Below are 20,096 nucleotides of genomic sequence, written 5' to 3'. Positions count from 1 at the left end.
TCTATTATTTCTCTCCTTTAATTTTTTTTTGGAGGTTTTTTGTGTTTTATAGAGATTTCTATTATACCGTCCCTCCTTATTATTTTCGGATATTTTTCTTATTTTTTTTTATATTTTTTTCAAGATGGGTATTTGGGTTTTGGAAGACAGGCATCTGGACATGCCGCCAGGAACCTCGAAGCTGGGAGAGGAGCAGGGCCCGTCCGCGTTGGGGAACGCCAGCGACTTGAAGAAAGATGGCGATGTTATTCTGGTGCCGCAGCCGAGTAACTCGCCGAATGACCCGCTCAATGTTCGTGTTCTTTTGTGTTTGTTTGAACGTTGAAGAAGTTTTTGAAACTAATAGGACGGCGTAGTGGTCTCCCATGCGAAAGAACGCGATTATGTTGATCTTGGCCTTCAGCTCCGGCGTCACGACTTCGTAAGTGGATTTCGGGAGAGTAGGGGTAACTAAAATGGAATGGTTAACACTAATGCGCTCAGTCTTGGTCCTATGATCTCCCCGGGCCTGGTGCTCATCAGCCAGCAATTTAATGTCGACCCCGATACCACTGCTACGTTTATGGTCGGATCCATCTTGCTCTTTACCGGTGTTGTAACGTTCTTTACGGCATCCGGCGCCAATATCTGGGGCAAGAGGCCGTTCTTCGTCATCTCGACCATGATGTTGTTGGCATCGAACATTTGGGGCACATTCGCTACTGTCAGTTTACGTCGTCACCCCCCTTTTTTTTTTATTCTTCTAGTTTGCTTACATAAGTGTGATAGTCTTTCGCTTCCTTGGCCGCCATGCGAATCTTCCAGGGTATCGCGTCCGCGCCATTGGAGACTCTAGTAACATCCACAGTATCCGATCTCTTCTTCGTCCACCAGCGAGGATTCCGCCTCTCCCTGTGGGGTGTGATGCTGGGAACTGGCGTTCTACTGGGCCAGATCATCTCCGGCTTCATCATCGAGTCCATGGGAATCCCGGGCACCTTTGCCGTCAGCGCCCTGATCTTCTGCATCATCCTGCCGTTTATCTACTTTGTCGTCGTCGAGACGACTTACAGCGGGCCCCGCGACGACACGTCGTCCAAGGAAGTCCGCCCCGGCTCGAGCGAATCGTTCTCGGAGGATCTGAAGGGCGACGTCGCGGCCAAGGAGACCGTCGAGACGTACAAGAGCCAGCTGCGCCTGTACCGCGGCCGGCTGTCCAGCGAGTCCTTCTGGAAGGGCGTCGTGAAGCCGTTCCCCCTGATCCTGTTCCCGGCCGTCATCTTCTCGACCCTCGTGTACGCCTCCTTCTTCTGCTGGCTGCTCATGATCGGCGTCCTGTCCGTCAACGTGTTCTCCGCGGCGCCGTACAACCTCACCCCGGCGCAGATCGGACTGACCAACATCCCGCTGGCCATCGGCGCGCTCATCTTCTCGCCGCTCTCCGGCTGGATGGCCGACGCGATCCCCGTGTGGATGGCGAAGCGCAACAACGGCATCTTCGAGCCCGAGTTCCGCCTCGTCCTCATGATCATCGCCATCCCCCTCTCCACCGCCGGCTTCATCGGCTTCGGCATCGCCGCATCCGAGGGCCTGTCCCTGACCTGGTGCCTGGTCTGGATCACGATGCACTCGATCGCCGTGCCCTTCGCCTCGCAGGCCGCCATCAGCTACGTCATCGACTGCCACACCAAGGACGCCAACCAGGCCTTCGTGACCATCAACTTCGTCAAGGCGCTCCTCAGCTTCGTCGCGTCAACCATCGGAAACGGGCTGCTCACCAAGTTCGGCCCGAGGACCTTGTTCATCGGCATCGCGTGCCTCAATCTGGGCATCAGCCTGCTGACGATCCCGAGCTACATCTACGGCAAGAGGCTCAGGAGCTGGGTGGCGCGCAGCGAGTGGGCGCAGAAGATTTGAATGCTGCTGGCTATGGCTATGGGCATGGGCATGGGCATGGGCATGGGTATGGGCACATGTATGAATCTTTACGGTAACAGGATGGTATTATCCTACAGGCATTTTCTGACACCCCGGGTCTGGACTTGGGGGGTGGAAGAAGCGATGTGTGGGATGAGCGTATATACTAATGCAATTAATATACAATACACGAAGTTAAGCATTTATATCGACGAATATTATTATGAGTGATGTTAGATTTAGATGTAGATTGGCTTTTGGAATAGTTGGCAATAGGTCCCCGCTTGTTTTACTTAACGGATTTTGTACATAATCAGGGATGAAGCTATATCGTATCTCGTTGCCGAATAATTATAGGAGTATGTACGAAAATTTATTTAAACCAATCATTACTTTCCAGTCCCGTCACCATAGTTAGCCGTGACCTTCGAGTACTAGGGAGGCGCAATACAGTTGGCTCTGGTATTCGAGGCAGCTCATCTCCTAAAACGACGATACAATCTTCTAAAGGGGATGTCAGTGTCCCCGTTGGGACCTGTCACGGCGCAGAACAACATCGCTCTTACGCAGTAATATCTAACATCTCCTGGAGACTATGGAAGCTACATATATATACACGTAAGTTGCCTCTGTTCCATGTGAACCCCTATTTGGTCCCCTTGACAGGATCTGTTCCTCCATTATGAAGAGTGATGCTAGGTGTAGATTACCTCCTTTCCGTGTGGATTGGTCTTTGGAACAGCTGGCAATAGCTCCCTGCTTACTTTATTAGACGACTCATTACATCTTAATTATTTGGGTAGTGGTATCTTTTGAGTTTTAGGAAGGCTTAATATAGCGAGGCGGCTTATCTCACGGTGTAATCCTTCAACTTTATGTATTAAGGTAGGTAAGCGTAACCTCAAGCTCTTCAACTATAAGAAATAACTACCCTAGGTATTAAAAGTATTGGGATAGTTTTAGATTACGACTCTGCGAGGTGTAATTTAGCCATTCGACTATAGTGCTTGCCTAGGTAAAGAGACAGGAAAATGTTAGAAAGAATAGGATTAAGATATAATAGACCGTCTATTAAAAAGGGTAGGCCCCTGTTACCAACTATTCCCAAAGCTAATCTATATGGAAGGAAGGTAATCTATACAGAAAGGAGGCGATCTGCACCTGACCGTCGAAAACCTAACCTACACCTAGCATCACTCATTATTACACTTCGTGGAATATCTTGAAAAGAGCGAAGAGGGCACGGAGATAACTTCCATACCATAAGCGCTACGTAAACCTAACGAACTATTCAGTTACGGCCGGCCAGAAAGTAAACAAACTCATGTCAACACCTGGTGAACTTAATTCTCAACCATCTACGGCTTAAACTTAAAGGGGTCAAAATGTGTTGCTCGACAATGACCCTTTCTAAATAGAGACAATAAGCACTAATATGATACATAGTATATAAAGCTCGAGTCCCCTTTCTTCTTCCTCCTTCCTCTTTCAATTCCCTTTGTCCTATTCCCAGTGACCCAAACAACGAACACCATCATTGTCGAGCATTCGCCACTCCCCCTTTTAGGATACGGAAACTACATTCTTTGACCACAGAAAAGAAAAGGAAGGTAGAAAGGAGGCTCATTCTTATTACAATCAGTAAGCAAGATATCCCTCGACTTCTTAATCCTCTGTCCACATCCCACAACACCTCTCTCTCTCTTCTATCATATCCAACACCACACAACACAACACCAACAACACCAACCAACGACACTTCACGATACTTGACGACACCATCTATCTATTCAACTTTGTTATATACAACACTGACAACACATAGTCAACAGTCAGACATATCAACTGACGACATGTCTGACCACATTGTCATGTCCGACCTCACCGGTGCTATCACCAGCAGCACCAACTCCTCGCCCCAACCACGCCGGCGTTGCGCTTGCAAATACTGCAAGTGCCCCAACTACGCCCAAGAGCCCATTTACCACGACTACGGCTCTCCCCTTACGCCTACATCGCCAACGACCCCTTCAACCCCACGTACACCCGGGACCCCTAGCTCTTCCCCCCCTATCACCCCTTGCACCCCTGAGAACACGACTATCAGCATCAATAGTCGGCGTTCACTCACAACCCCCCCCTCGGATATCAAGATGAAGCATCATGATCATAAATGCAACATCGTGAGGGACGACTGCCTCGACCACCACCACAACCGCCGCACCCCTGCTACCATCGCCACCCAGTCGACCAACACGGCCGTCCTCGTCTCGCCAGGCTCAGACCTCTGCCTGACCTGCGAGCACGTGCACCTGTGGGGCAAGATGGAGAAGACCTACACGGGGTGCATGTGCACGTGCCGGTGCAAGCTGCAGCGGGCTTCGCACCCGCCCACGTGCCCATCCTCCCCCTTCCACTTCCCAACTCCCCCTTGTAACGCCACCGCCGTCACGTCCCCGTCCTCGGCCTCCCCACCCAGCCTCTTCGCCATGGACCTGACGACGAGGCTGAACGAGGACGGGGAGCGGGTGCCGACGCTGACGAAGAGGGAGGCGGCGCAGCTGTTGCTCTGTGAGGATTGCTTGGAGCAGAATAGGCTGAATCCGAGGCGGCATCGGGTGCATGGGTTTTTTAAGGGGGCGGAGAGTTAGGGTTTGGGGGGTGTCGAGGGCTCGGAGCTCGATGATCAGAGCTGGCGAGCGGGGAGTAGGGAGTAGGGAGTAGGCGATGGTTGGGGTGAAGTGAAGAACGGGATGAGGGGGATGAATAATTGAGGTGGGCATTCAGGTCGGCGTTGATGTGAGTGGAGGACATGAGGAGGATATAAGGAGGGAACGAGGAAATGGGGAGTAAAAGAGGGAACAAGGAGGAAACGAGGAGAATAACGGGTTTTGCATATTCATTTGATTTGATTTTTCTTTTATTTTCACCTTTTCAAAATACCCAATTGACGACATACTCACTTGCTGAGGGGATTCTGGGTTTTCGCATGTTTACATCTTGGTTACCTAGGATACGGCCCGCGGAGGAACTTTACACAGGTACCTAGGTATCGAGAGGAGAGATGGGGCTTTGGAAAGAGGTTTCCGAGGTTGTATTGGGATCAGTAGAATAGTTGGAATGTCATTGGAATATCATTGGAATACCCATCACAAAACCAAAATACGCAAATCCAGGTGAAGTCTCAAGTTAACTATATGCACAGCAAATATGAAAGAAAAGTATGAAGCATGGGATAGTTTATAGTGGTATTCCAAGTTTGTTATAAGTAACCTAAGTATATCATATCATGGTGAATAGGTGGCTACCTAGGTAGGGGGTGAATAGGACATGCATGTGTGGCCATCACCATTACCCCTGAATCAGCAACCCCACCCCACCCACCAATCACCAATTCCAACTCCGATACAATGCAAGGCTGGCCACACACCCGTTAACAATACCGATAAGATGCTTACAGTAACTAGCCCATCTCGGCCCCAAAATTAATACTAATACTAATCCAATCTCATCTCACAGCAAACTCTCCTTCTCCGCCTCCTTGTCACTGAGCCCCTTGCTCAGCTTCTCGATCAGAAACTTCAGCTGCTCGACCTCGCCCCTGAGGGACCTGACCTCGACGGTGGCGGGGTCGTCCTCGATGTTGGGCCTGGTGTCGGCGACCTTCTTGGCCCAGCCCTCGGCCTCGAAGTCGACGTCGGCGGCCATCTGCTCCCACTCCTCCTCCGTGTCGTCGTCGTCCTCGCCTCTGCGGCGGTTGGAGCGGATCTCCTTGGCGACCTTGACCTCGAAGAGGGCGGAGCAGAAGAGGAGGGGGAAGTAGATGATGCCCATGACGATGTCGTTGAGCCGTTCGTAGTGCTGCTTGGGCATCCACCATTCGAAGGGGATGATAAGGAGGAACACCTCGATGAGGTTGAAGGGGGCGATGAAGACGTTTTCGTCGGGGGCGCGGACGAACTGCATGGTCTTTTGGGAGAACAGCGCGAGGAACTCGTCGTCGGCATTTTCGTATATATCCTCGTAGGCGCTGTTGTAGAGTGCAATGAGCACGTTCAGGAGGATAACCTAGAAGCAGTCTATGTGTTAGCAAGTGCTGAATCTTACATGGGATGTTAAAAATTCCAGAATTGACGTACCATGACCACAAAAGTAAACAGATAGTATAAAATGATCCCGAATGGTGGACTAAACCGCTCAAAGCCACTAAAGTCCGGGCTCTGCATGATGGCGTTGGCCATGGCTTGTAGGATGAAGATAGTATCTTCACCAGCCATATCGTCGGCATGGTCCATTCCGATAAAAGCCTGGAGGAAACCCACGATGACGACGATCAGTAGAGCAAAGAAAATGATGCTCTCCTTCATCATCACTTTAAGTACGACAAGCATCGCGCCAAAGAAGCGGAACGAGTCCATATAAAGTAGCAGACGGGCCCAGAACATAGGTGCCGTGAACGCGAGGAAGTTGTACGATAGCTGGTTGAATTTCTGGCGGTTATCGCTATCTTCTGGAGAATGACTGAAGGCGACCAGGCGCATGGCAAGCGAAACCATCAAAAGCGCATAGAGAATGTTGTTAAATGCATTCCAGAAGCTCAAGATATGGTATCCGGCCTTCCAGAACTTTGTGAGCTCATCAAAAAGGAAGCCGAACGTAAAGACGTAGAGAAGGATTTCCACAAAGTCAAGATCACCATCTGGATTAATGGTGTTGATAGCACCAGTGTAAAGAGCTAGATAGATGATGGACATGATCAGCTGGAAGGCATTTTGGTAGATGGGAGCTCGCATGCGGTCTGGGTCTAGATGGGACAGGAAAGTGATGTTATCACGGCCCTTGTAGTCGATGAAACTAGCCGGATCGTTCTCGTCCTGAACTAGCCAACCTTTCCAGAGGTAGTTGATGCATTTCTGGTAACCGGAAGAACCTATTACACGCAGAGCATGCAGGTCAACAGCCTTTTCGATGGCATTGACAGGAGGGGTAGCTTCGCCATCGACCATGATGGAATATCGCTTTAGGAGGACCGACTGCAGAAGATAGGGCATATCCTCCTCAGCCTCGATGATGCCCTTAGCAATAACCTCGCAGGCGGTGGCGCGGACTTCATGTAGCGATGCATCCCAGAGCTCGATAATAGCTTGATGCTTAAACCAGCGTTTGACGACTAGCAGACAGAAAACAACACATGATTGATGCTCGGGACCACCGGCCTCCTTCGCTGCCTTGATAACATTTTTAGTGATAACCCGGCTATGGGACTTGGTGATCTGCTCTTCTTCGAGCTCGCACGGCACACATTGTTCGATCAAGTATCGTAGACGAAGAGCGACTTTGGTGACGTCAGGAGCGGGAATGGCAGATTCGAGCGACTCGTTTTGGTGGACAGGGAGGACTTCGTAGCCGATGGTTCGGCGTCTGTTAGTGAGGAAGTTCATGATTGATCAAGTCAAGGGAAGTTTTTGTGTATATAGAGGGGATTGGTTTTCTAGTCAATGGTGAACTTACGTCGGCGGCGGTATTCATGGATTGACCAGTCGTGATGATTATGAGTGGGATGGCGATCCCATCCAAGTAACTGCCTCCATTGAAACCTTCCCATGCTTGCCTTAAGTGACCAAGCAGCCGCGATTGATACTCTCGATATATCTAGTAGTCTCAGTCGTTGATACCTAACTTCCGGAGGCAGCCACAGGAAAGTGTAGGTTGATTCGAATCAACGAGCGAATGGTGGGGCACGGAAGGACAAAGAGCTACAAATGATTGTATCTTGCTATAGTACTAGTAGTACAAACATTGAGATTGAATACATTCACATAGAAGATGTTCAAATCCAAGTAAAATCCGCCATTGCTAAACTGTGGAAAACAGCTGAAGGGAGAAAAAGAAAAAGAAAAGAAAGTGTTAGCTCGATCCCGCTATCAACTACCTAGTACCCAGTAGATACGAAGCTTCGTACTCGGTTCCTTGTTTTTTTTTGTTTTTTATCTGGAGTCGTTGGTTTGCGACGAGCTCTGGTTGGCGAATGGCAATCTTTCCCACGCGGAATGACGTTAACAGTGGACGACTCCACATTGATTCAAAACCCCGCTACTGACCTAGATCTACCTACATAGAGGTTGATCAACCCGATTAAGCCCATGCTCGTTTCCGTTAGTATCATATCCTGGTGGCATGGCACCAACTATCTGCCTCTTTATCAACGACTGTGAATAAACAATCCCGAGGACCTGAACTATTCCTTTTTTATTTTAGTCATTTTAGTATCACGAAGCTCTTCCTCAAGTCAGTAGACACAGAAAAGGAGTCACATATTCCTACATGTGAGTTGAGTAGGTATGTGTTTCGGGGTGTCTGAGTAGGATTTGGTCGAATTGTGTTTACAACCTTCTCGTCCTTCTTGACGTCTCAACCCATTCTCTTTTTATATCTATCTATGCTTGTCTCTCCCTCGCGCGCGTCTATCCATCTACTGGATTATTATTAGCAACAATGAATCAACATCATCTGTATTGACTTACCCAGGACCCCCCCACAGTCTCCAAAGCCGCGGAAACTCGCTGCATGCAAACAATTCTCCTGTCCCGTGCGACCAGCAGAATTCCCCATCTCCCGGATTATGGGCTCCGAGATGACCTGTCGGGTGACGAGTTGCACCATCTAAATCGAAATCGTCGTCCAACCCTAGCCGATGGCGTTGTCTGCCTCCATGCAAAGTCCCGGTGCGATAACCGGGTGCAGCCTGCGCCCCAGTCTGGGGAATGCCTACTTATCTATCTAGTGGCAGATATTATATTGAAAATCCCTCAGACCGACAATCGACCGTCAAGTGTGCGTTCCGAAGGTGCTGCTTCTCCGACGATCTGTGACTTCTGTCTATCTCTCTGTCAGGTGCTTATGTGCATACGTCTAATTCCGCCAAGCATGAGTACATCTTTTGCAATCCCGTAAATTTCCACCGAGTTGCGTCTATTTGTTGAGGTGAGGCTTTCTGAGGAACATGCAGATTGATTGGATGGCAATGTCGGTGTAGCGCTGCAGACGCTGTATGAACGGCCGAGGCCGTCATGTTGATTTTGCCAGAGGTGGCATCGTATGTACTAACCTACTGGGGAGGTATCCATGTGTCCCGTTACAAAGCGTGGGATCACAAAAGAATAATTTCTTCCACCACTCAGTCGTACACAGGTCTTGCCGTGGAGAAAAAGAGGACGGATGGTTGACTTGTCTTCGGTGAGGAATTACGCCGCCACGTAAATAAAATGTGCCTTCCGAAAAAAAGGGGGTAGGATTTTTGGAACCGGTAAAAAACCGGACATGAATTATCCTGGCAAATATGCAACCAGTCCGAGGTCGTTTTTAACTCATAATAGAATACCTAGGGTATGCTTTCAGCCTCGTCCTCTCTCCATGTTTTTTTCTTCCCTTCTCGAAGCGGGCATTGGGGGCGGGATACCTGCCTAGAAGGTAAGCAGTCATCATGCTTCCGCCATTGGGGGCTGCATTACCAAGATCGATCGGCATACCCGCGTAGCCAACTAACAATAGTCATACATAATACTTGATGTTAACTAGGCTACCAGCGGCGAAGCACATCAAATTATTTTTTGCGTCACACAAGAACTCGGCGAATCGCCGCCTAGGCTACCCGTCGATCATATCATACCTATCATATGCATGATCCATGGGCTTTCATCTCTAAAGCCGCTATCGGTATTGGCCCAGCCAGGTCTCCAGGCTTTGGTCAGGTGGCAGTATCACGAGCCGAATTAGAGTAGACAGGTAAGCATGGATTAGAACGAGCCGCTCAAGCTGCTCGGAATAGGAGCGGTATGCTGATAAGGCGGATGAAGTATTAGAGGTATGTGCGACTACCACGCAGGCACGCAACCACGGCGGCGGCCCTTTTTTCTTCACTATTACTCGACTCCCACGCGGATTCAGAGATGGTAATATGCACAGTCGTATTAAGCGTGATATACCTACCCAGGTTAGATATATGTAAGTATGCGTTGTTAATTAGCCCAGATGCCTACCTCTAGGCAATGCACGAGAAGAGGGAGTCAGCCTTAGCCAACCTTGCTTGCAGATCCATTCCTAACTGGAGATATCGGTTGACTCACGTAGGTATCTTCATGTAGTAGGAGTGAAGAACGATATTGGCTTTGAACAGTAATAGATAGAATAGTATATGGATACAGCTGGAGTTGTGTTATACCTAGACACAGACATGACGGGGCATGGTGGGGTTGGTTGTGAAGGCCTAGACCACCTGGACTCAGGGCTGCACTGCTACCTAGGTAGGTAGGTACGATACCTAAAGTTTCCTAAACATCATCACCTGGGCATTGTTTGCAAGTTACATACAGTACAAGTACATCCATGGATGTGGAAGTGCATGTGTAACCTGGAAAACACTGATCCCCCCCCCTGCTTTCTTCTTGCATCTGCGGCTCTAAGAAATTCGAATACTATCAAGGAAGTAGGTACCGCTGGATAGGTTACAGTACAAGCTGCTTTTGAGTCATAAATGTTCTTGCCTTATACAATATGCATGTGTACCTGCCGTCCCTGCTGTCTCTGCTCTACATAATATGCATCAGTTCAAGTTACTTGCATGTACTGCCCACATAATACTAGGTACTACTAGGTACTAGCAGTTCAATGGTCTGAATTGTCTGGCGTGCAAATATTCAGCACTGAACTTCAACCTTACTTGCATATCTTCTGCATCGTCATCCCAAGAACCCACAAGTTCGTGTAATCTCTTCACTTTGCACCAACATTTCAGGCAGTCCAAGGTCTCCTACCACCCAGTCCCCATCCACTCTTCGGTATATTGTCTTTAGCTACCCCGAAGACCTCATAGCATCGATACCAGGTATGGTTCATAGGCGTATCATTCTCACATGTAAGTTCGTGAAGTGTTAAACTACATAAGTATACCATATCCTCCCCTTCTCTTGGAACTTTCTGTCCCAGCTTCCGTTCCCGTTCTCGCTCTCGCTTTCACCCTTCGACGCCATACCTTCCACCGAACATCTCACAATCCTATGCCACTTCACTTTGCAACCCTAATAAACCATTCATATACCGGTGTAGGTACGTTGTGTCTCTTAGTGCCTCATCTTATCTAAGAATATCGATGCCATTGGGTGAAGGACGGGTACTTGTATTGCCGTGTACAGCGTGGCAGCCGAATTGAGACTCGATGCTGCGAGAAATATCACTGTCCAAAGAAGTTTTAACATTTGGCACTTTGAATTACACAACTGATTGCTCGCACATATAATTGCTTTGTCCTTTTGTTTTTTTTTTCCTTCATTTTTGTCCTTCTTTTCCTCCCTCTTGGTCGACGAGAAGATAACGACTTACCTCGTATTCTCTTACTAATACAGTGTGTTTTGGTAACAATAGTCGATACAGTCATGAGCATCCACGAGTATCAAACAGTTTGATTTCGTCCACAACATAACGAATAGTAGCTGGACTTTCCCCGCCTTATAATCTCGGGGTCTAATTAGTGATAATCGACCAAATTTATTCAGCCTTTTTAGTCACTCACGTCTAGATTCTGGGAAATTTAATTTCCAACACCAGTTGTTACTCCGTCGGCACAAAGAGCTATCAATTGCCTCGAATAGGAGGCTTGCAACTACTCGATATGGATCCTCAAGAAGTCAAGACGGGCCTTCTCTCTGATCGCTGCGAGGGCAGTGTCCCGACCGGTGATGAGTCCAAATCTCATCCAGCCGAGGATGTCTCGGTAGCGGTATCTCCTAACTCTAGCAAGAAATCCAAGGGATCAAAGGGTGATAAGAAGACTGACAGCAAGACCGGGAAGAAGTCCAAGAAGGTCAAGTCCAGTAAGTCTAAGAAGGCATCTCGCGTTGAAGAGAGCTCTTCTGCTAGTAGTGAGGATGAGACTACCTTCTCATCCTCATATGAGCTCACCGAGTCCGAGGCCGAATCCGAGGCGGAGGAGAACTTGAAGAAAAAGCAATCACAGAGAAAGCGTCAAGATCCCCGAAAATCAAAGAAGAAGCCATCCAAGTCGTCTAAGACAACAAGAAAAAGTGGAATGCCAAAAGCCAGAGACACCGAAGTTGATAGTAGTGATTCAAACATCGCGACCGATGGCAGCTCAGATTTCGATGACGAGGACGTCGGTGGAGGTGACGATAGAAAGAAATCTAGCAAAGCATCCCTAGAGCAAGAACTCACACAGGTACGACTACAAATGCAACAAATGCAACGTCAGATCGCCGCTTTTGGTCTATCCGGTGGCCAATCTGGACTTAACGCTTCTGGTTTCAATCAAAGCCCTCTTGGAGCAGGTGGTCTGACATCCACGGGGGGCTTACACCACTACGCCAATTTGGGTGGAAATCTAGGCAACCTCTACAGTGATCCGCTAGGATCAAAATACAAGAGTTTCCGTGTTGGTCGTGGTAAGTTACCTGAATCACCGTACAACCCGATTTTGTCCTGATGACCTCGAAATAGATAATGGCATTGGCCGGGGCAGTTACAAGAAGTCTTCCAAGCTTAAGAGCGGACGAAACGCCAAGGCACGTCGCCTAGAGTTCAAGCGCGTGGATCAAGTTTGGGATTCACAGATCCATAACTACAAACTTCAGGATACGGCTGAAACCATTAACAACTCTCAATATGACGAATACATCTTCCACGTGCGAAGAACTTTCGACTGGGAGGGAAAGTACAAGGCCACCATCATTGACATCAAGAGTAAAGAACTTCGGGAGGCGCTTCAAGACGTTATTGGTAATGTCAAAGGCGTTAGCCTAGTCGATGAGACCCCTAAGGTGGATCCGAAGATGTTATTTCTGTTAGTCTCTCACAACTATACCTCCCTTTCCCCTGGCCTGCTGCTAATCAAGAGAACTTAGATATCTCGAGGATATGCGAGACTATATGAACAACCTCAAGGAGCTTGAGCCGGAAGGAGACTCGCGGAAAGAACGCAAGAAGGTACAAAAGTGGATCGACGAGAAGCGGCGCCATCTCCGAGTTCTTATCAAGTATCTAGATACAGATCACGCAGAAACGAAGAAGAGGTAAGTTCTTAACGATCTGATGAGGTTGCAGGAATGAATAAATTATTGACATGTTTACTAGCTTGTATCCCATGCTGGAGAACGGGCTGATCACATTCGATCTGTTGTGGGCTTTGTGGAAGCCCAACACTCTTGCGTACACTACCACGTACGGCTGCGTTGACCAGCCTCGTGTCTTCAAGGTAGATGTAGCCGAGAGCCATTGCTCCATAATGAGAGGAGATTTCTATCATATTGAAGGAAAGGTCAGTTTCTACTATGAAAATCTTGAGTGGAAGCCACGTCATTAATACAATACTATAGTACCTCGAGTACGACGGCAAGCAATTCGGATTCGGTGGCATATCCGAGGAGATACCTGATTTCCGAGGAGCTCGCAAGATCACTAGCCTCGGATGCTATCCGCTCAAATACCACAAGAACGAGGCCCAACTACGCAAAGACCTCATCGAGCGTGGCAAGAAATTTGTTAGTCTTGGTGGCATGCACTACAAAAGCCACCAAGGCATGGCCTATTATAAGAAAAAGAAGGTCATAATCAAGGTCAATGTCAATGGCCGGATCATGGTAGATCCAGCTATCCACCGTCGCATTAACCCCAACTATCCCGTTTCCCACGTACGTCCTAAAGATCACGACGTGCTAAGCGATGACGAGGACAGCGACGAAGAATGCGAGGGCTGCTGCGATTCAGATGATGACGGTGGTGGTGATGTCACTACACTGGAGCAAATTCAGGGAGAAGGTGATGAAACCAGCAAAGTGGAGTTTGTGATCAAGGTATACAAAGACAGCAAGGGCAATATTCGAACTGAACGTGTTGCCAAGGATTCTATCGAGACCGATGTTCCAAAGGAAAGCCTCGCCCAAGTTCCGGCTAAAGATGAAGGTAAAGGTGAAGCAGCCAAAGATGGATCAGAGAACGATACCGAAGGCGATAAACATACTACCCCGGTCTTCACCGACGAGGAATACCTGATTGCCTCGCCGGTCGTCTTGGGGTTCGCTTTTGCCGAGAAGCTTTGGCTTGAGTTAACCGTGTCTGGCATTAAGGAGATTTCATGGAACGAGCATGCCTATGAATCGTTGGTCTTACAACCCAACACCAAAGAGATCGTTAAGGTAAGTGCTCACCTGTATGGATTCTTAGATAATAGTGACTGACATATAATAATCAAGGCTCTTGTCGAATCACACAAGTATCACCCTGCCGAGAGTGTGGACGATGTCATCCAAGGCAAGGGCAAAGGGCTTGTGGCTGTCCTGCATGGTCCGCCAGGTACCGGCAAAACACTTACGGCAGAGGGCATAAGCGAGCTCCTCAAATGCCCGCTGTACATGGTTTCGGCAGGTGACCTAGGAACGGACTCACGTTACCTCGAGGCAGAATTGCAGAAGATATTGGACATTTGCCATGCTTGGGGTGCTATCTTGCTACTGGACGAGGCAGATGTCTTCTTGGAGAAACGAAACATGCATGACATACACAGAAATGCTCTTGTCAGCATATTCTTGCGCCAATTGGAGTACTTCCAAGGCATCTTATTTCTGACCACCAACCGCGTGCAGGTACGTTTCACTCTTTCTACTCCATATCTGATTCATATTTCACTGTAATTCTTATTTCACTGTGATTCTGCGGCATGCTCGCCAGAAAAAGGTACTTAATCAGCTAACACATGATTTACCAGACATTTGATGACGCGTTCCAATCGCGGATTCATATAGCACTGAGATACGATGATTTGGACATGAAGGCCAAGAAGGCAATCTTTAAGATCTTCATCGAGCGTGCGCGAGCAGTGGCAGGAGTCGATCTCATGCCGTTTGACGAAGCCGACTACACGAGCCTAGCTCGACACAATCTCAATGGTCGTCAGATCAAGAACACAATTGGCACTGCGCAAGCCCTTGCCGTCAACAAGGGTGAGCCCCTTAGCATGCGCCACATCCGCGAGGTGCTCAATGTTCAGCAAAACTTTGAACATGACCTCAAGGGCGGCCAAGGGTACCAGGAAGCTATGCGTAGCTACTTTTAATCAGGAACTCTAATACCAGGTCGGTAGTGAGTGTCTTCTGTTACTATAGTGACGAAGCTACGAAGGGTGTGATGAGATGCGAGTACCTAGTTACCTAGGTAACCGACCAGGTGGTTGTCCTGGGTAACAGTTGATTACCTTTAATTCATGTTGCTTAGTCGGGTACTAGACTAGGCTAGGCGTGAATGGTCTCAACTCAGATTATTAGGGTAGACAGACAGACAGACAGACAGACACGAGCTGGGTGGTTACTATGACTACAACGCATGGTTGAGGGGGGGAGGCAAGTAGGTGGACAATGGGGATATTTCCGATTCTCGATTCTGGGGATCCTCAGTTCTGAGTCCAGCATTTGAAACCGTGGATCATCGATCAATTAATTAATTCAGCATTTTCTACATAACAGCGAGCATGGTAATAAGGTAGTAGGAAGGGGTAATAGGGGGGAGGGGGGGGGGCTTCGTAGTAGCGGTAGTATTAGTAGCAGCTATTAACCTAACCTAGATACTTAGGTAGGTAGGTAACTAGGTAGCTGTGATTATTCAGCGGCTGTGGTTTTTTCAATTTCCATTTTCCATTTTCCATTAGATGATATGGATGATGCGTCGTGTAGTAGTATCTAGGTTAGGGTAGGGTAGTTGGCTACCTACATTGTTGAGCGGTATGTACGCTATGAAATGTCGTGGCGTGAGGCGTGAGTGTGCGGTAGGTACCAATACCAATACCTACCTAGGTATCCAAGATGATCGAATCATTGGCAAAATCAAAATGGGCCCGAAGCCAGCCAAGCAAGCGTGCGTGCGTACTTGATAAGGAAGAAAAATAGAAATTAGGTAATTTCTTAGGTTGAGTTAGACAGTTTAATAAATCAGCGTTGGTATCATACTAGGTAGGTATTTGGCAGATTATGTATGTTGTGTACAATACCTACCACACACACCCTCTCTGCTATGGTTCGGGAATGGTAGGTAGGTAGGTAGTGTAGGTAGTGTAGGTAGCCATCGAGTTCTGTTCTATAGGTAGGTTACAAGTTTTTCCCTCTCTCTCTCTCTCTCCTTTTTTTCTCATAAACGCCCAATCAGATGCAATACTACATAGGTAGTTACAGAACCCCCCCCCTTTTTCTTTTTTCTTTATTTTCGTACAGATGCGTTTTTTTTAATTCTTCAAAACTTCCGTGCCAGCAGATTGGTTGTTCAAGTGACCGGAACCAGAGAATCAAAAGTCCATAGCACTCTCCCCGACCCCCTCGTCATCTCCCATATCATCCGCGTCACCGTTCTCAAAGTACGCCTCGGCATCGTAGTCGCCGCCCTCGTCATCGCCGTAGTCGTCGTCTTCCTGCGACAGCATCTCCTCCTCTTCCTCGTCTAGCTCGACGTCCCCCCCTCCCCCGCCGCCTCCCCCTTCCTTGTTCTCGTCCTCGTTCTCGCCCTCCTTGATCGCGAGCTCGATGCGCGCCTTGCGCTGCTCTTCGGTCTCGCCTTGCCGGCGCCGGCGGAGGAGGTTCGTGTGCTGGGTTTCGTCGTCGTCGGCGTCGTCGCCGTCGATGTCTTCGTCGTTGTAGGTATCGCGGTCTAGTGTTGCGGCAGCTTTGCGCTTTAGACTCCCCGCGGCGCCGCGGGACTTCATGGGCTTGCTGCCCTCGTATCCGCCCTTAGGCCCGCCAGCGTCCCGGCCGTCGAGCGTGCCCCAGAGCTCCTCCGGGAACAGCGCCTTGATGTAGGGGGCGGCGCGCGCTTTCAGGTCGGGCAGGGTGCGGTACTCGTCCTGGAAGCGGTGGCTGTACATGGGCACGCCCTGGAAGGGGTCGAGGGTGGCGCGGTTCTTGACGGCGAAGCGGGCGTTGAGCTGGACTTGGCCGTAGGTGCGGCGGGGCGGGGCGGTGGGCTGGGAGGAGCTGTCGTCGTCGGCGGAGGTGTTGGTTAGGTGGCGGTGCGTGTAGAAGGGGGTGGTGTGGAAGGCGTTGCGGAAGGAGACGAAGGAGGCGACGGAGCGGGCTTCGGGGGTGTCGAGGGGAGGGGCGATGGGCGGGTTGTAGGTTTTCTGTTGCACATGGTTAATATCTGTATTTATGGCTGGAGGGGTCAAGGGTACGGTGACATACCGGATATGTATCCTGAGGCTTCTCATTGAACAGCAATGTTGGGTCGTCGGCACCGGGCATGCCCGCAGGTGCGGCTTTGCGAGCAGCTCCGAAGCCGCCGCGGCCGCCGCGCCCTCCTCCTCTACCGCCGCGAGCTGACATGTTGTGGCATGGGCTGTTATTTAATAAAATCCCTATTTAAATATAAAGTAGAGTAGTCATGAAATTGTTAAGAATTGTTAAGAATTGATCTATTGATCCATAAAGCTGAGTAATGAAGAATTGTACTGCTATATTGATGATTATTTGGGAATGCGAATGTAAGAACCAGATGAATCAGATGAATCAGAAGCGTAAAAATAAAATCGAAATCGCGAACTCAAACTTTCTGTTCTGCTCTGCACTATTTTTTTTAGCGGGGACTTGGTGTGGGGGCTTTTAAGGTCCTCGGGTGGTCTAGACAAGGTACCCATGTCAGTTCTCACAAGCTGTGCCACAAATTACCCCGCGCTGCTGCCGTTGCTGCCACGGTGCGGCACAATAGCTTCAGCCGCTGGTTGGCCCCACCAAGAGGTGTAAAGAGGTAAAGAGAGACGCTGCCAGGTCGACAGTTCCCCACTATAGCTCCTTTCCCGTTCAGTGTCAGTCATCTTTATTTCTCCTACTGTAACATCCATAGGTACCTTAGTACCTAGTATTTAAACTTATTCCCCCTTAGTACGCGTCGTTTGTCTGCCTACCTTACTATTACAAAACTTTACTGCTTTCCCCCTATTTCAAACCACAAGAATAAACTCGTTTTATTCTGAATTGGCAACTACTTAATCATCGTACCGACAATGAGTCGGGTTGCTGTCAAGATGGATACCGATACTACCCCCGTCACTGGCGTCGAAGAGCTAGACAAACATCTGGATGAGCTATTGGAAGATCCAAGCCTACCGCCAAACCCGAAGTTATTCGACGATGTAGAGCTTCAGCTGACTGGTAGGGTCACTTATTAGGACACATTTGATGCATATGCTTGACATATATACTAATCATACCAATAGAGGCTAACACTCCGCCTCTAATTCCACGTCTGCTACCCAAGATCACCGACATTCTAAAAAAGTACGAGCAAGACCCGGCCCATCTGTGTAGCTTAGCCATCAAGCTTCTCGGTCCCGTAAACTTCACTCAAGTGCTATCCCTAGCTTCTGAGGATGCCATCATCCAAGCCTTGAGATCGACTGCTCCTTCCGCCAACATCCTTGCCATGACCGTTCTTGAAAAGGCCGCCAACTCACCTGCCGACGCTGCTATCTTGGCTATGATGAACAACGTTATCACCAACTTCTTGACCCAGTGGTTGAGTGCCCCGCAGGTTGAAGTCGGTGAGAAGGGCGGCAAAGTGTTGGGCGATCTTTTGGATGTTGATTCCGACTCTCGGCCGCCAGATGGCTTGTCGGTGAACGGCACTGAGATCGTTGTCAAGAAGCCCATCGGCCAAGGCTTGATGTGGCGCAGGATTTTCCATGATCACGACATATACGATGTGATATTGTCACTCTGCTCTCAACATGGGCCCCTTGACATCCAACAACGATCTCTTGCCCAGGGTCGTCTACTTCGTGTCTTGCCACGTCTGTCTGCCTTGAATTTCCGCACCCTCACCTCGACCGACTTTACCGACCTGAACGCGAGGTACGCCAACATAAATAGTAATGCTGGACTGCTGCACTTCGCTGCTTTGCATATGATCGACAAGGAGGACCTGTTAATGCACCTCAACCTCATCGACTTCTTCGAAGCTCTCCTAAGTATACAACGCATCACCCCGTTCTCCGCCCAAAAGATCGACACCCTAAAGCAACTTGTGAGAGAAGCTACCGAGCAAGATAATGTCTTGAAGGCAGCGATTCGGAGTCTACCTGAGCGTACGGTGCCCGAGGAAGCAGAAGACCTCGGTCGGTTTGTTGAGCAGGTCCTAGACTTGCAATAGCGATGAAGGAGTATTCAGGTTTGAAAGCAATGAGATTTATTACACCTTGATTCAGGGGCATTTTTTCCAGCACTGCTGATATATCATTGTCACGTGAGCTCCATGGCCGTAGTGTACATATTCAGTCTAATGTCACGTTCAGTATTCCTTTACGCAAACATCTTGTAATTAAACAGTCTATAATTCGCGTGCTGAGAGTATTGTATTGTACATAGGGTAGTTTTATCGCCTGTAATACTAATAAATACCCCAAGACCAGTGTAAGCTCCTAGGTTAGCTTACTTTATTTACTAAGGAATCATAAGATTAACTATATATTATATTATATTATATTATACTATTTGATAAACGTGCTTGACAATCAACATCAACATCAACATCAACATCAACACCGACACCCTCATATCCTGCGTCCTCGCAAATCCCACACACCTAGTATACCTACCCCCCTCACATTCGCCATCGTCGTCGCCTCCACCCACCCACCCACCTTCCTTCCTATCAGTGGCGGGCGTCTAAAAACCTCCATCTCCCCCCCAGACTCCTAACGCTGGATGAGCGTGATGGGGGGGGAGGGGGACAGGCGGCGGACTCGTAGGAGAAGGCTGGCGCGGCGGTGAACTCGATGGCGAGGGCAAGGAGGTCGTTGCCTGTGCCGGATGCGGCTTTTAGGCAGGGTATGAACCGGGCGGCTAGGAGGGAGGGGACGGGGTTTATGTTGGGGAAGGGGTGGGGTAGGTGAGGGAGAGGGCGGCAAGCCCCCGTGCTTGAGACCGACGAGTCTAGAGCCACGGGTGCGCGCATGCGGTGGAATGTTCCGGGGCCGGTAGTGGGGTGGTATTCTCTCGCGTCGAGCATAATCGGTGTGTCAGGTATCACAGGCGGTGAGATGGCCTTATCGCCATTGCTGCTGGAGGGTGGTGATGATGATGATGATGTGCGATAGTTTATTTTTCTTCTTTCTTTGAGAAAGGTGGGATGAAGGAAGATAAGAAAGTTATATACCTAGG

General features: G+C 49.0%; 6 protein-coding genes across 6 annotated transcripts; 4 read left to right on the top strand and 2 right to left on the bottom strand.

Moving 5' to 3' along the window:
• GGS25DRAFT_65519 (MFS general substrate transporter) lies at positions 1-1,994 on the top strand. Its single transcript, XM_049265939.1, has 4 exons — positions 1-292; positions 357-421; positions 484-703; positions 769-1,994. Exons 1-4 carry the CDS (start codon positions 125-127, stop codon positions 1,894-1,896), a joined length of 1,581 nt encoding a protein of 526 aa, XP_049122115.1. The 5' UTR covers positions 1-124; the 3' UTR covers positions 1,897-1,994.
• A 1,632-nt stretch (positions 1,995-3,626) lies between these two features.
• GGS25DRAFT_527865 (uncharacterized protein) lies at positions 3,627-4,547 on the top strand (the record flags this gene model as incomplete). Its single annotated transcript, XM_049265125.1, has 1 exon — positions 3,627-4,547. A coding segment is annotated over one exon (921 nt), but the record flags the coding sequence as incomplete, so codon positions are not given.
• Positions 4,548-5,397: 850 nt separating this feature from the next.
• On the bottom strand, positions 5,398-7,982 carry GGS25DRAFT_65472 (uncharacterized protein). The gene is made up of 3 exons (XM_049265938.1): positions 7,408-7,982; positions 6,036-7,294; positions 5,398-5,964 (listed from the first exon to the last, which is right to left on the bottom strand). Exons 1-3 carry the CDS (start codon positions 7,499-7,501, stop codon positions 5,410-5,412), a joined length of 1,908 nt encoding a protein of 635 aa, XP_049122113.1. The 5' UTR covers positions 7,502-7,982; the 3' UTR covers positions 5,398-5,409.
• Positions 7,983-11,368: 3,386 nt separating this feature from the next.
• Positions 11,369-15,114, top strand: GGS25DRAFT_65412 (uncharacterized protein). Its single transcript, XM_049265937.1, has 7 exons — positions 11,369-12,350; positions 12,406-12,748; positions 12,810-12,977; positions 13,039-13,222; positions 13,281-14,099; positions 14,157-14,546; positions 14,669-15,114. The coding sequence occupies exons 1-7, from the start codon at positions 11,564-11,566 to the stop codon at positions 15,014-15,016; spliced, it is 3,039 nt and encodes a 1,012-aa protein (XP_049122112.1). The 5' UTR covers positions 11,369-11,563; the 3' UTR covers positions 15,017-15,114.
• A 755-nt stretch (positions 15,115-15,869) lies between these two features.
• GGS25DRAFT_473092 (DNA-directed RNA polymerase III, subunit Rpc31) lies at positions 15,870-17,551 on the bottom strand. Its single transcript, XM_049259511.1, has 2 exons — positions 17,124-17,551; positions 15,870-17,062 (listed from the first exon to the last, which is right to left on the bottom strand). Exons 1-2 carry the CDS (start codon positions 17,262-17,264, stop codon positions 16,235-16,237), a joined length of 969 nt encoding a protein of 322 aa, XP_049122111.1. The 5' UTR covers positions 17,265-17,551; the 3' UTR covers positions 15,870-16,234.
• A 191-nt stretch (positions 17,552-17,742) lies between these two features.
• Positions 17,743-19,347, top strand: GGS25DRAFT_473090 (uncharacterized protein). The gene is made up of 2 exons (XM_049259510.1): positions 17,743-18,089; positions 18,155-19,347. The coding sequence occupies exons 1-2, from the start codon at positions 17,942-17,944 to the stop codon at positions 19,084-19,086; spliced, it is 1,080 nt and encodes a 359-aa protein (XP_049122110.1). The 5' UTR covers positions 17,743-17,941; the 3' UTR covers positions 19,087-19,347.
• The last annotated feature ends 749 nt before the right edge of the window (positions 19,348-20,096 follow it).

Source organism: Hypoxylon fragiforme (assembly GCF_022984875.1).
Source record: "Hypoxylon fragiforme strain CBS 206.31 chromosome Unknown GGS25scaffold_1, whole genome shotgun sequence".
Lineage (NCBI taxonomy): Eukaryota > Fungi > Ascomycota > Sordariomycetes > Xylariales > Hypoxylaceae > Hypoxylon > Hypoxylon fragiforme.
The sequence above is the reverse complement of the archived record's forward strand: the minus strand, read 5'-3'. Positions and strand labels throughout refer to the sequence as shown.

Coding starts and splice junctions, on each gene's coding strand:
- GGS25DRAFT_65519 (XM_049265939.1), top strand. CDS start 125: ATGGGTATTTGGGTTTTGGAAGACAGGCATCTGGACATGCCGCCAGGA. Junction 293..356: donor CGCCGAATGACCCGCTCAAT/GTTCGTGTTCTT, acceptor AGGACGGCGTAG/TGGTCTCCCATGCGAAAGAA. Junction 422..483: donor AGCTCCGGCGTCACGACTTC/GTAAGTGGATTT, acceptor TAATGCGCTCAG/TCTTGGTCCTATGATCTCCC.
- GGS25DRAFT_65472 (XM_049265938.1), bottom strand. CDS start 7,501: ATGGGAAGGTTTCAATGGAGGCAGTTACTTGGATGGGATCGCCATCCC. Junction 7,295..7,407: donor CCATGAATACCGCCGCCGAC/GTAAGTTCACCA, acceptor TCGGCTACGAAG/TCCTCCCTGTCCACCAAAAC. Junction 5,965..6,035: donor TGTTTACTTTTGTGGTCATG/GTACGTCAATTC, acceptor GACTGCTTCTAG/GTTATCCTCCTGAACGTGCT.
- GGS25DRAFT_65412 (XM_049265937.1), top strand. CDS start 11,564: ATGGATCCTCAAGAAGTCAAGACGGGCCTTCTCTCTGATCGCTGCGAG. Junction 12,351..12,405: donor GAGTTTCCGTGTTGGTCGTG/GTAAGTTACCTG, acceptor ACCTCGAAATAG/ATAATGGCATTGGCCGGGGC. Junction 14,100..14,156: donor ACACCAAAGAGATCGTTAAG/GTAAGTGCTCAC, acceptor ATAATAATCAAG/GCTCTTGTCGAATCACACAA.
- GGS25DRAFT_473092 (XM_049259511.1), bottom strand. CDS start 17,264: ATGTCAGCTCGCGGCGGTAGAGGAGGAGGGCGCGGCGGCCGCGGCGGC. Junction 17,063..17,123: donor AGCCTCAGGATACATATCCG/GTATGTCACCGT, acceptor CATGTGCAACAG/AAAACCTACAACCCGCCCAT.
- GGS25DRAFT_473090 (XM_049259510.1), top strand. CDS start 17,942: ATGAGTCGGGTTGCTGTCAAGATGGATACCGATACTACCCCCGTCACT. Junction 18,090..18,154: donor TGTAGAGCTTCAGCTGACTG/GTAGGGTCACTT, acceptor TCATACCAATAG/AGGCTAACACTCCGCCTCTA.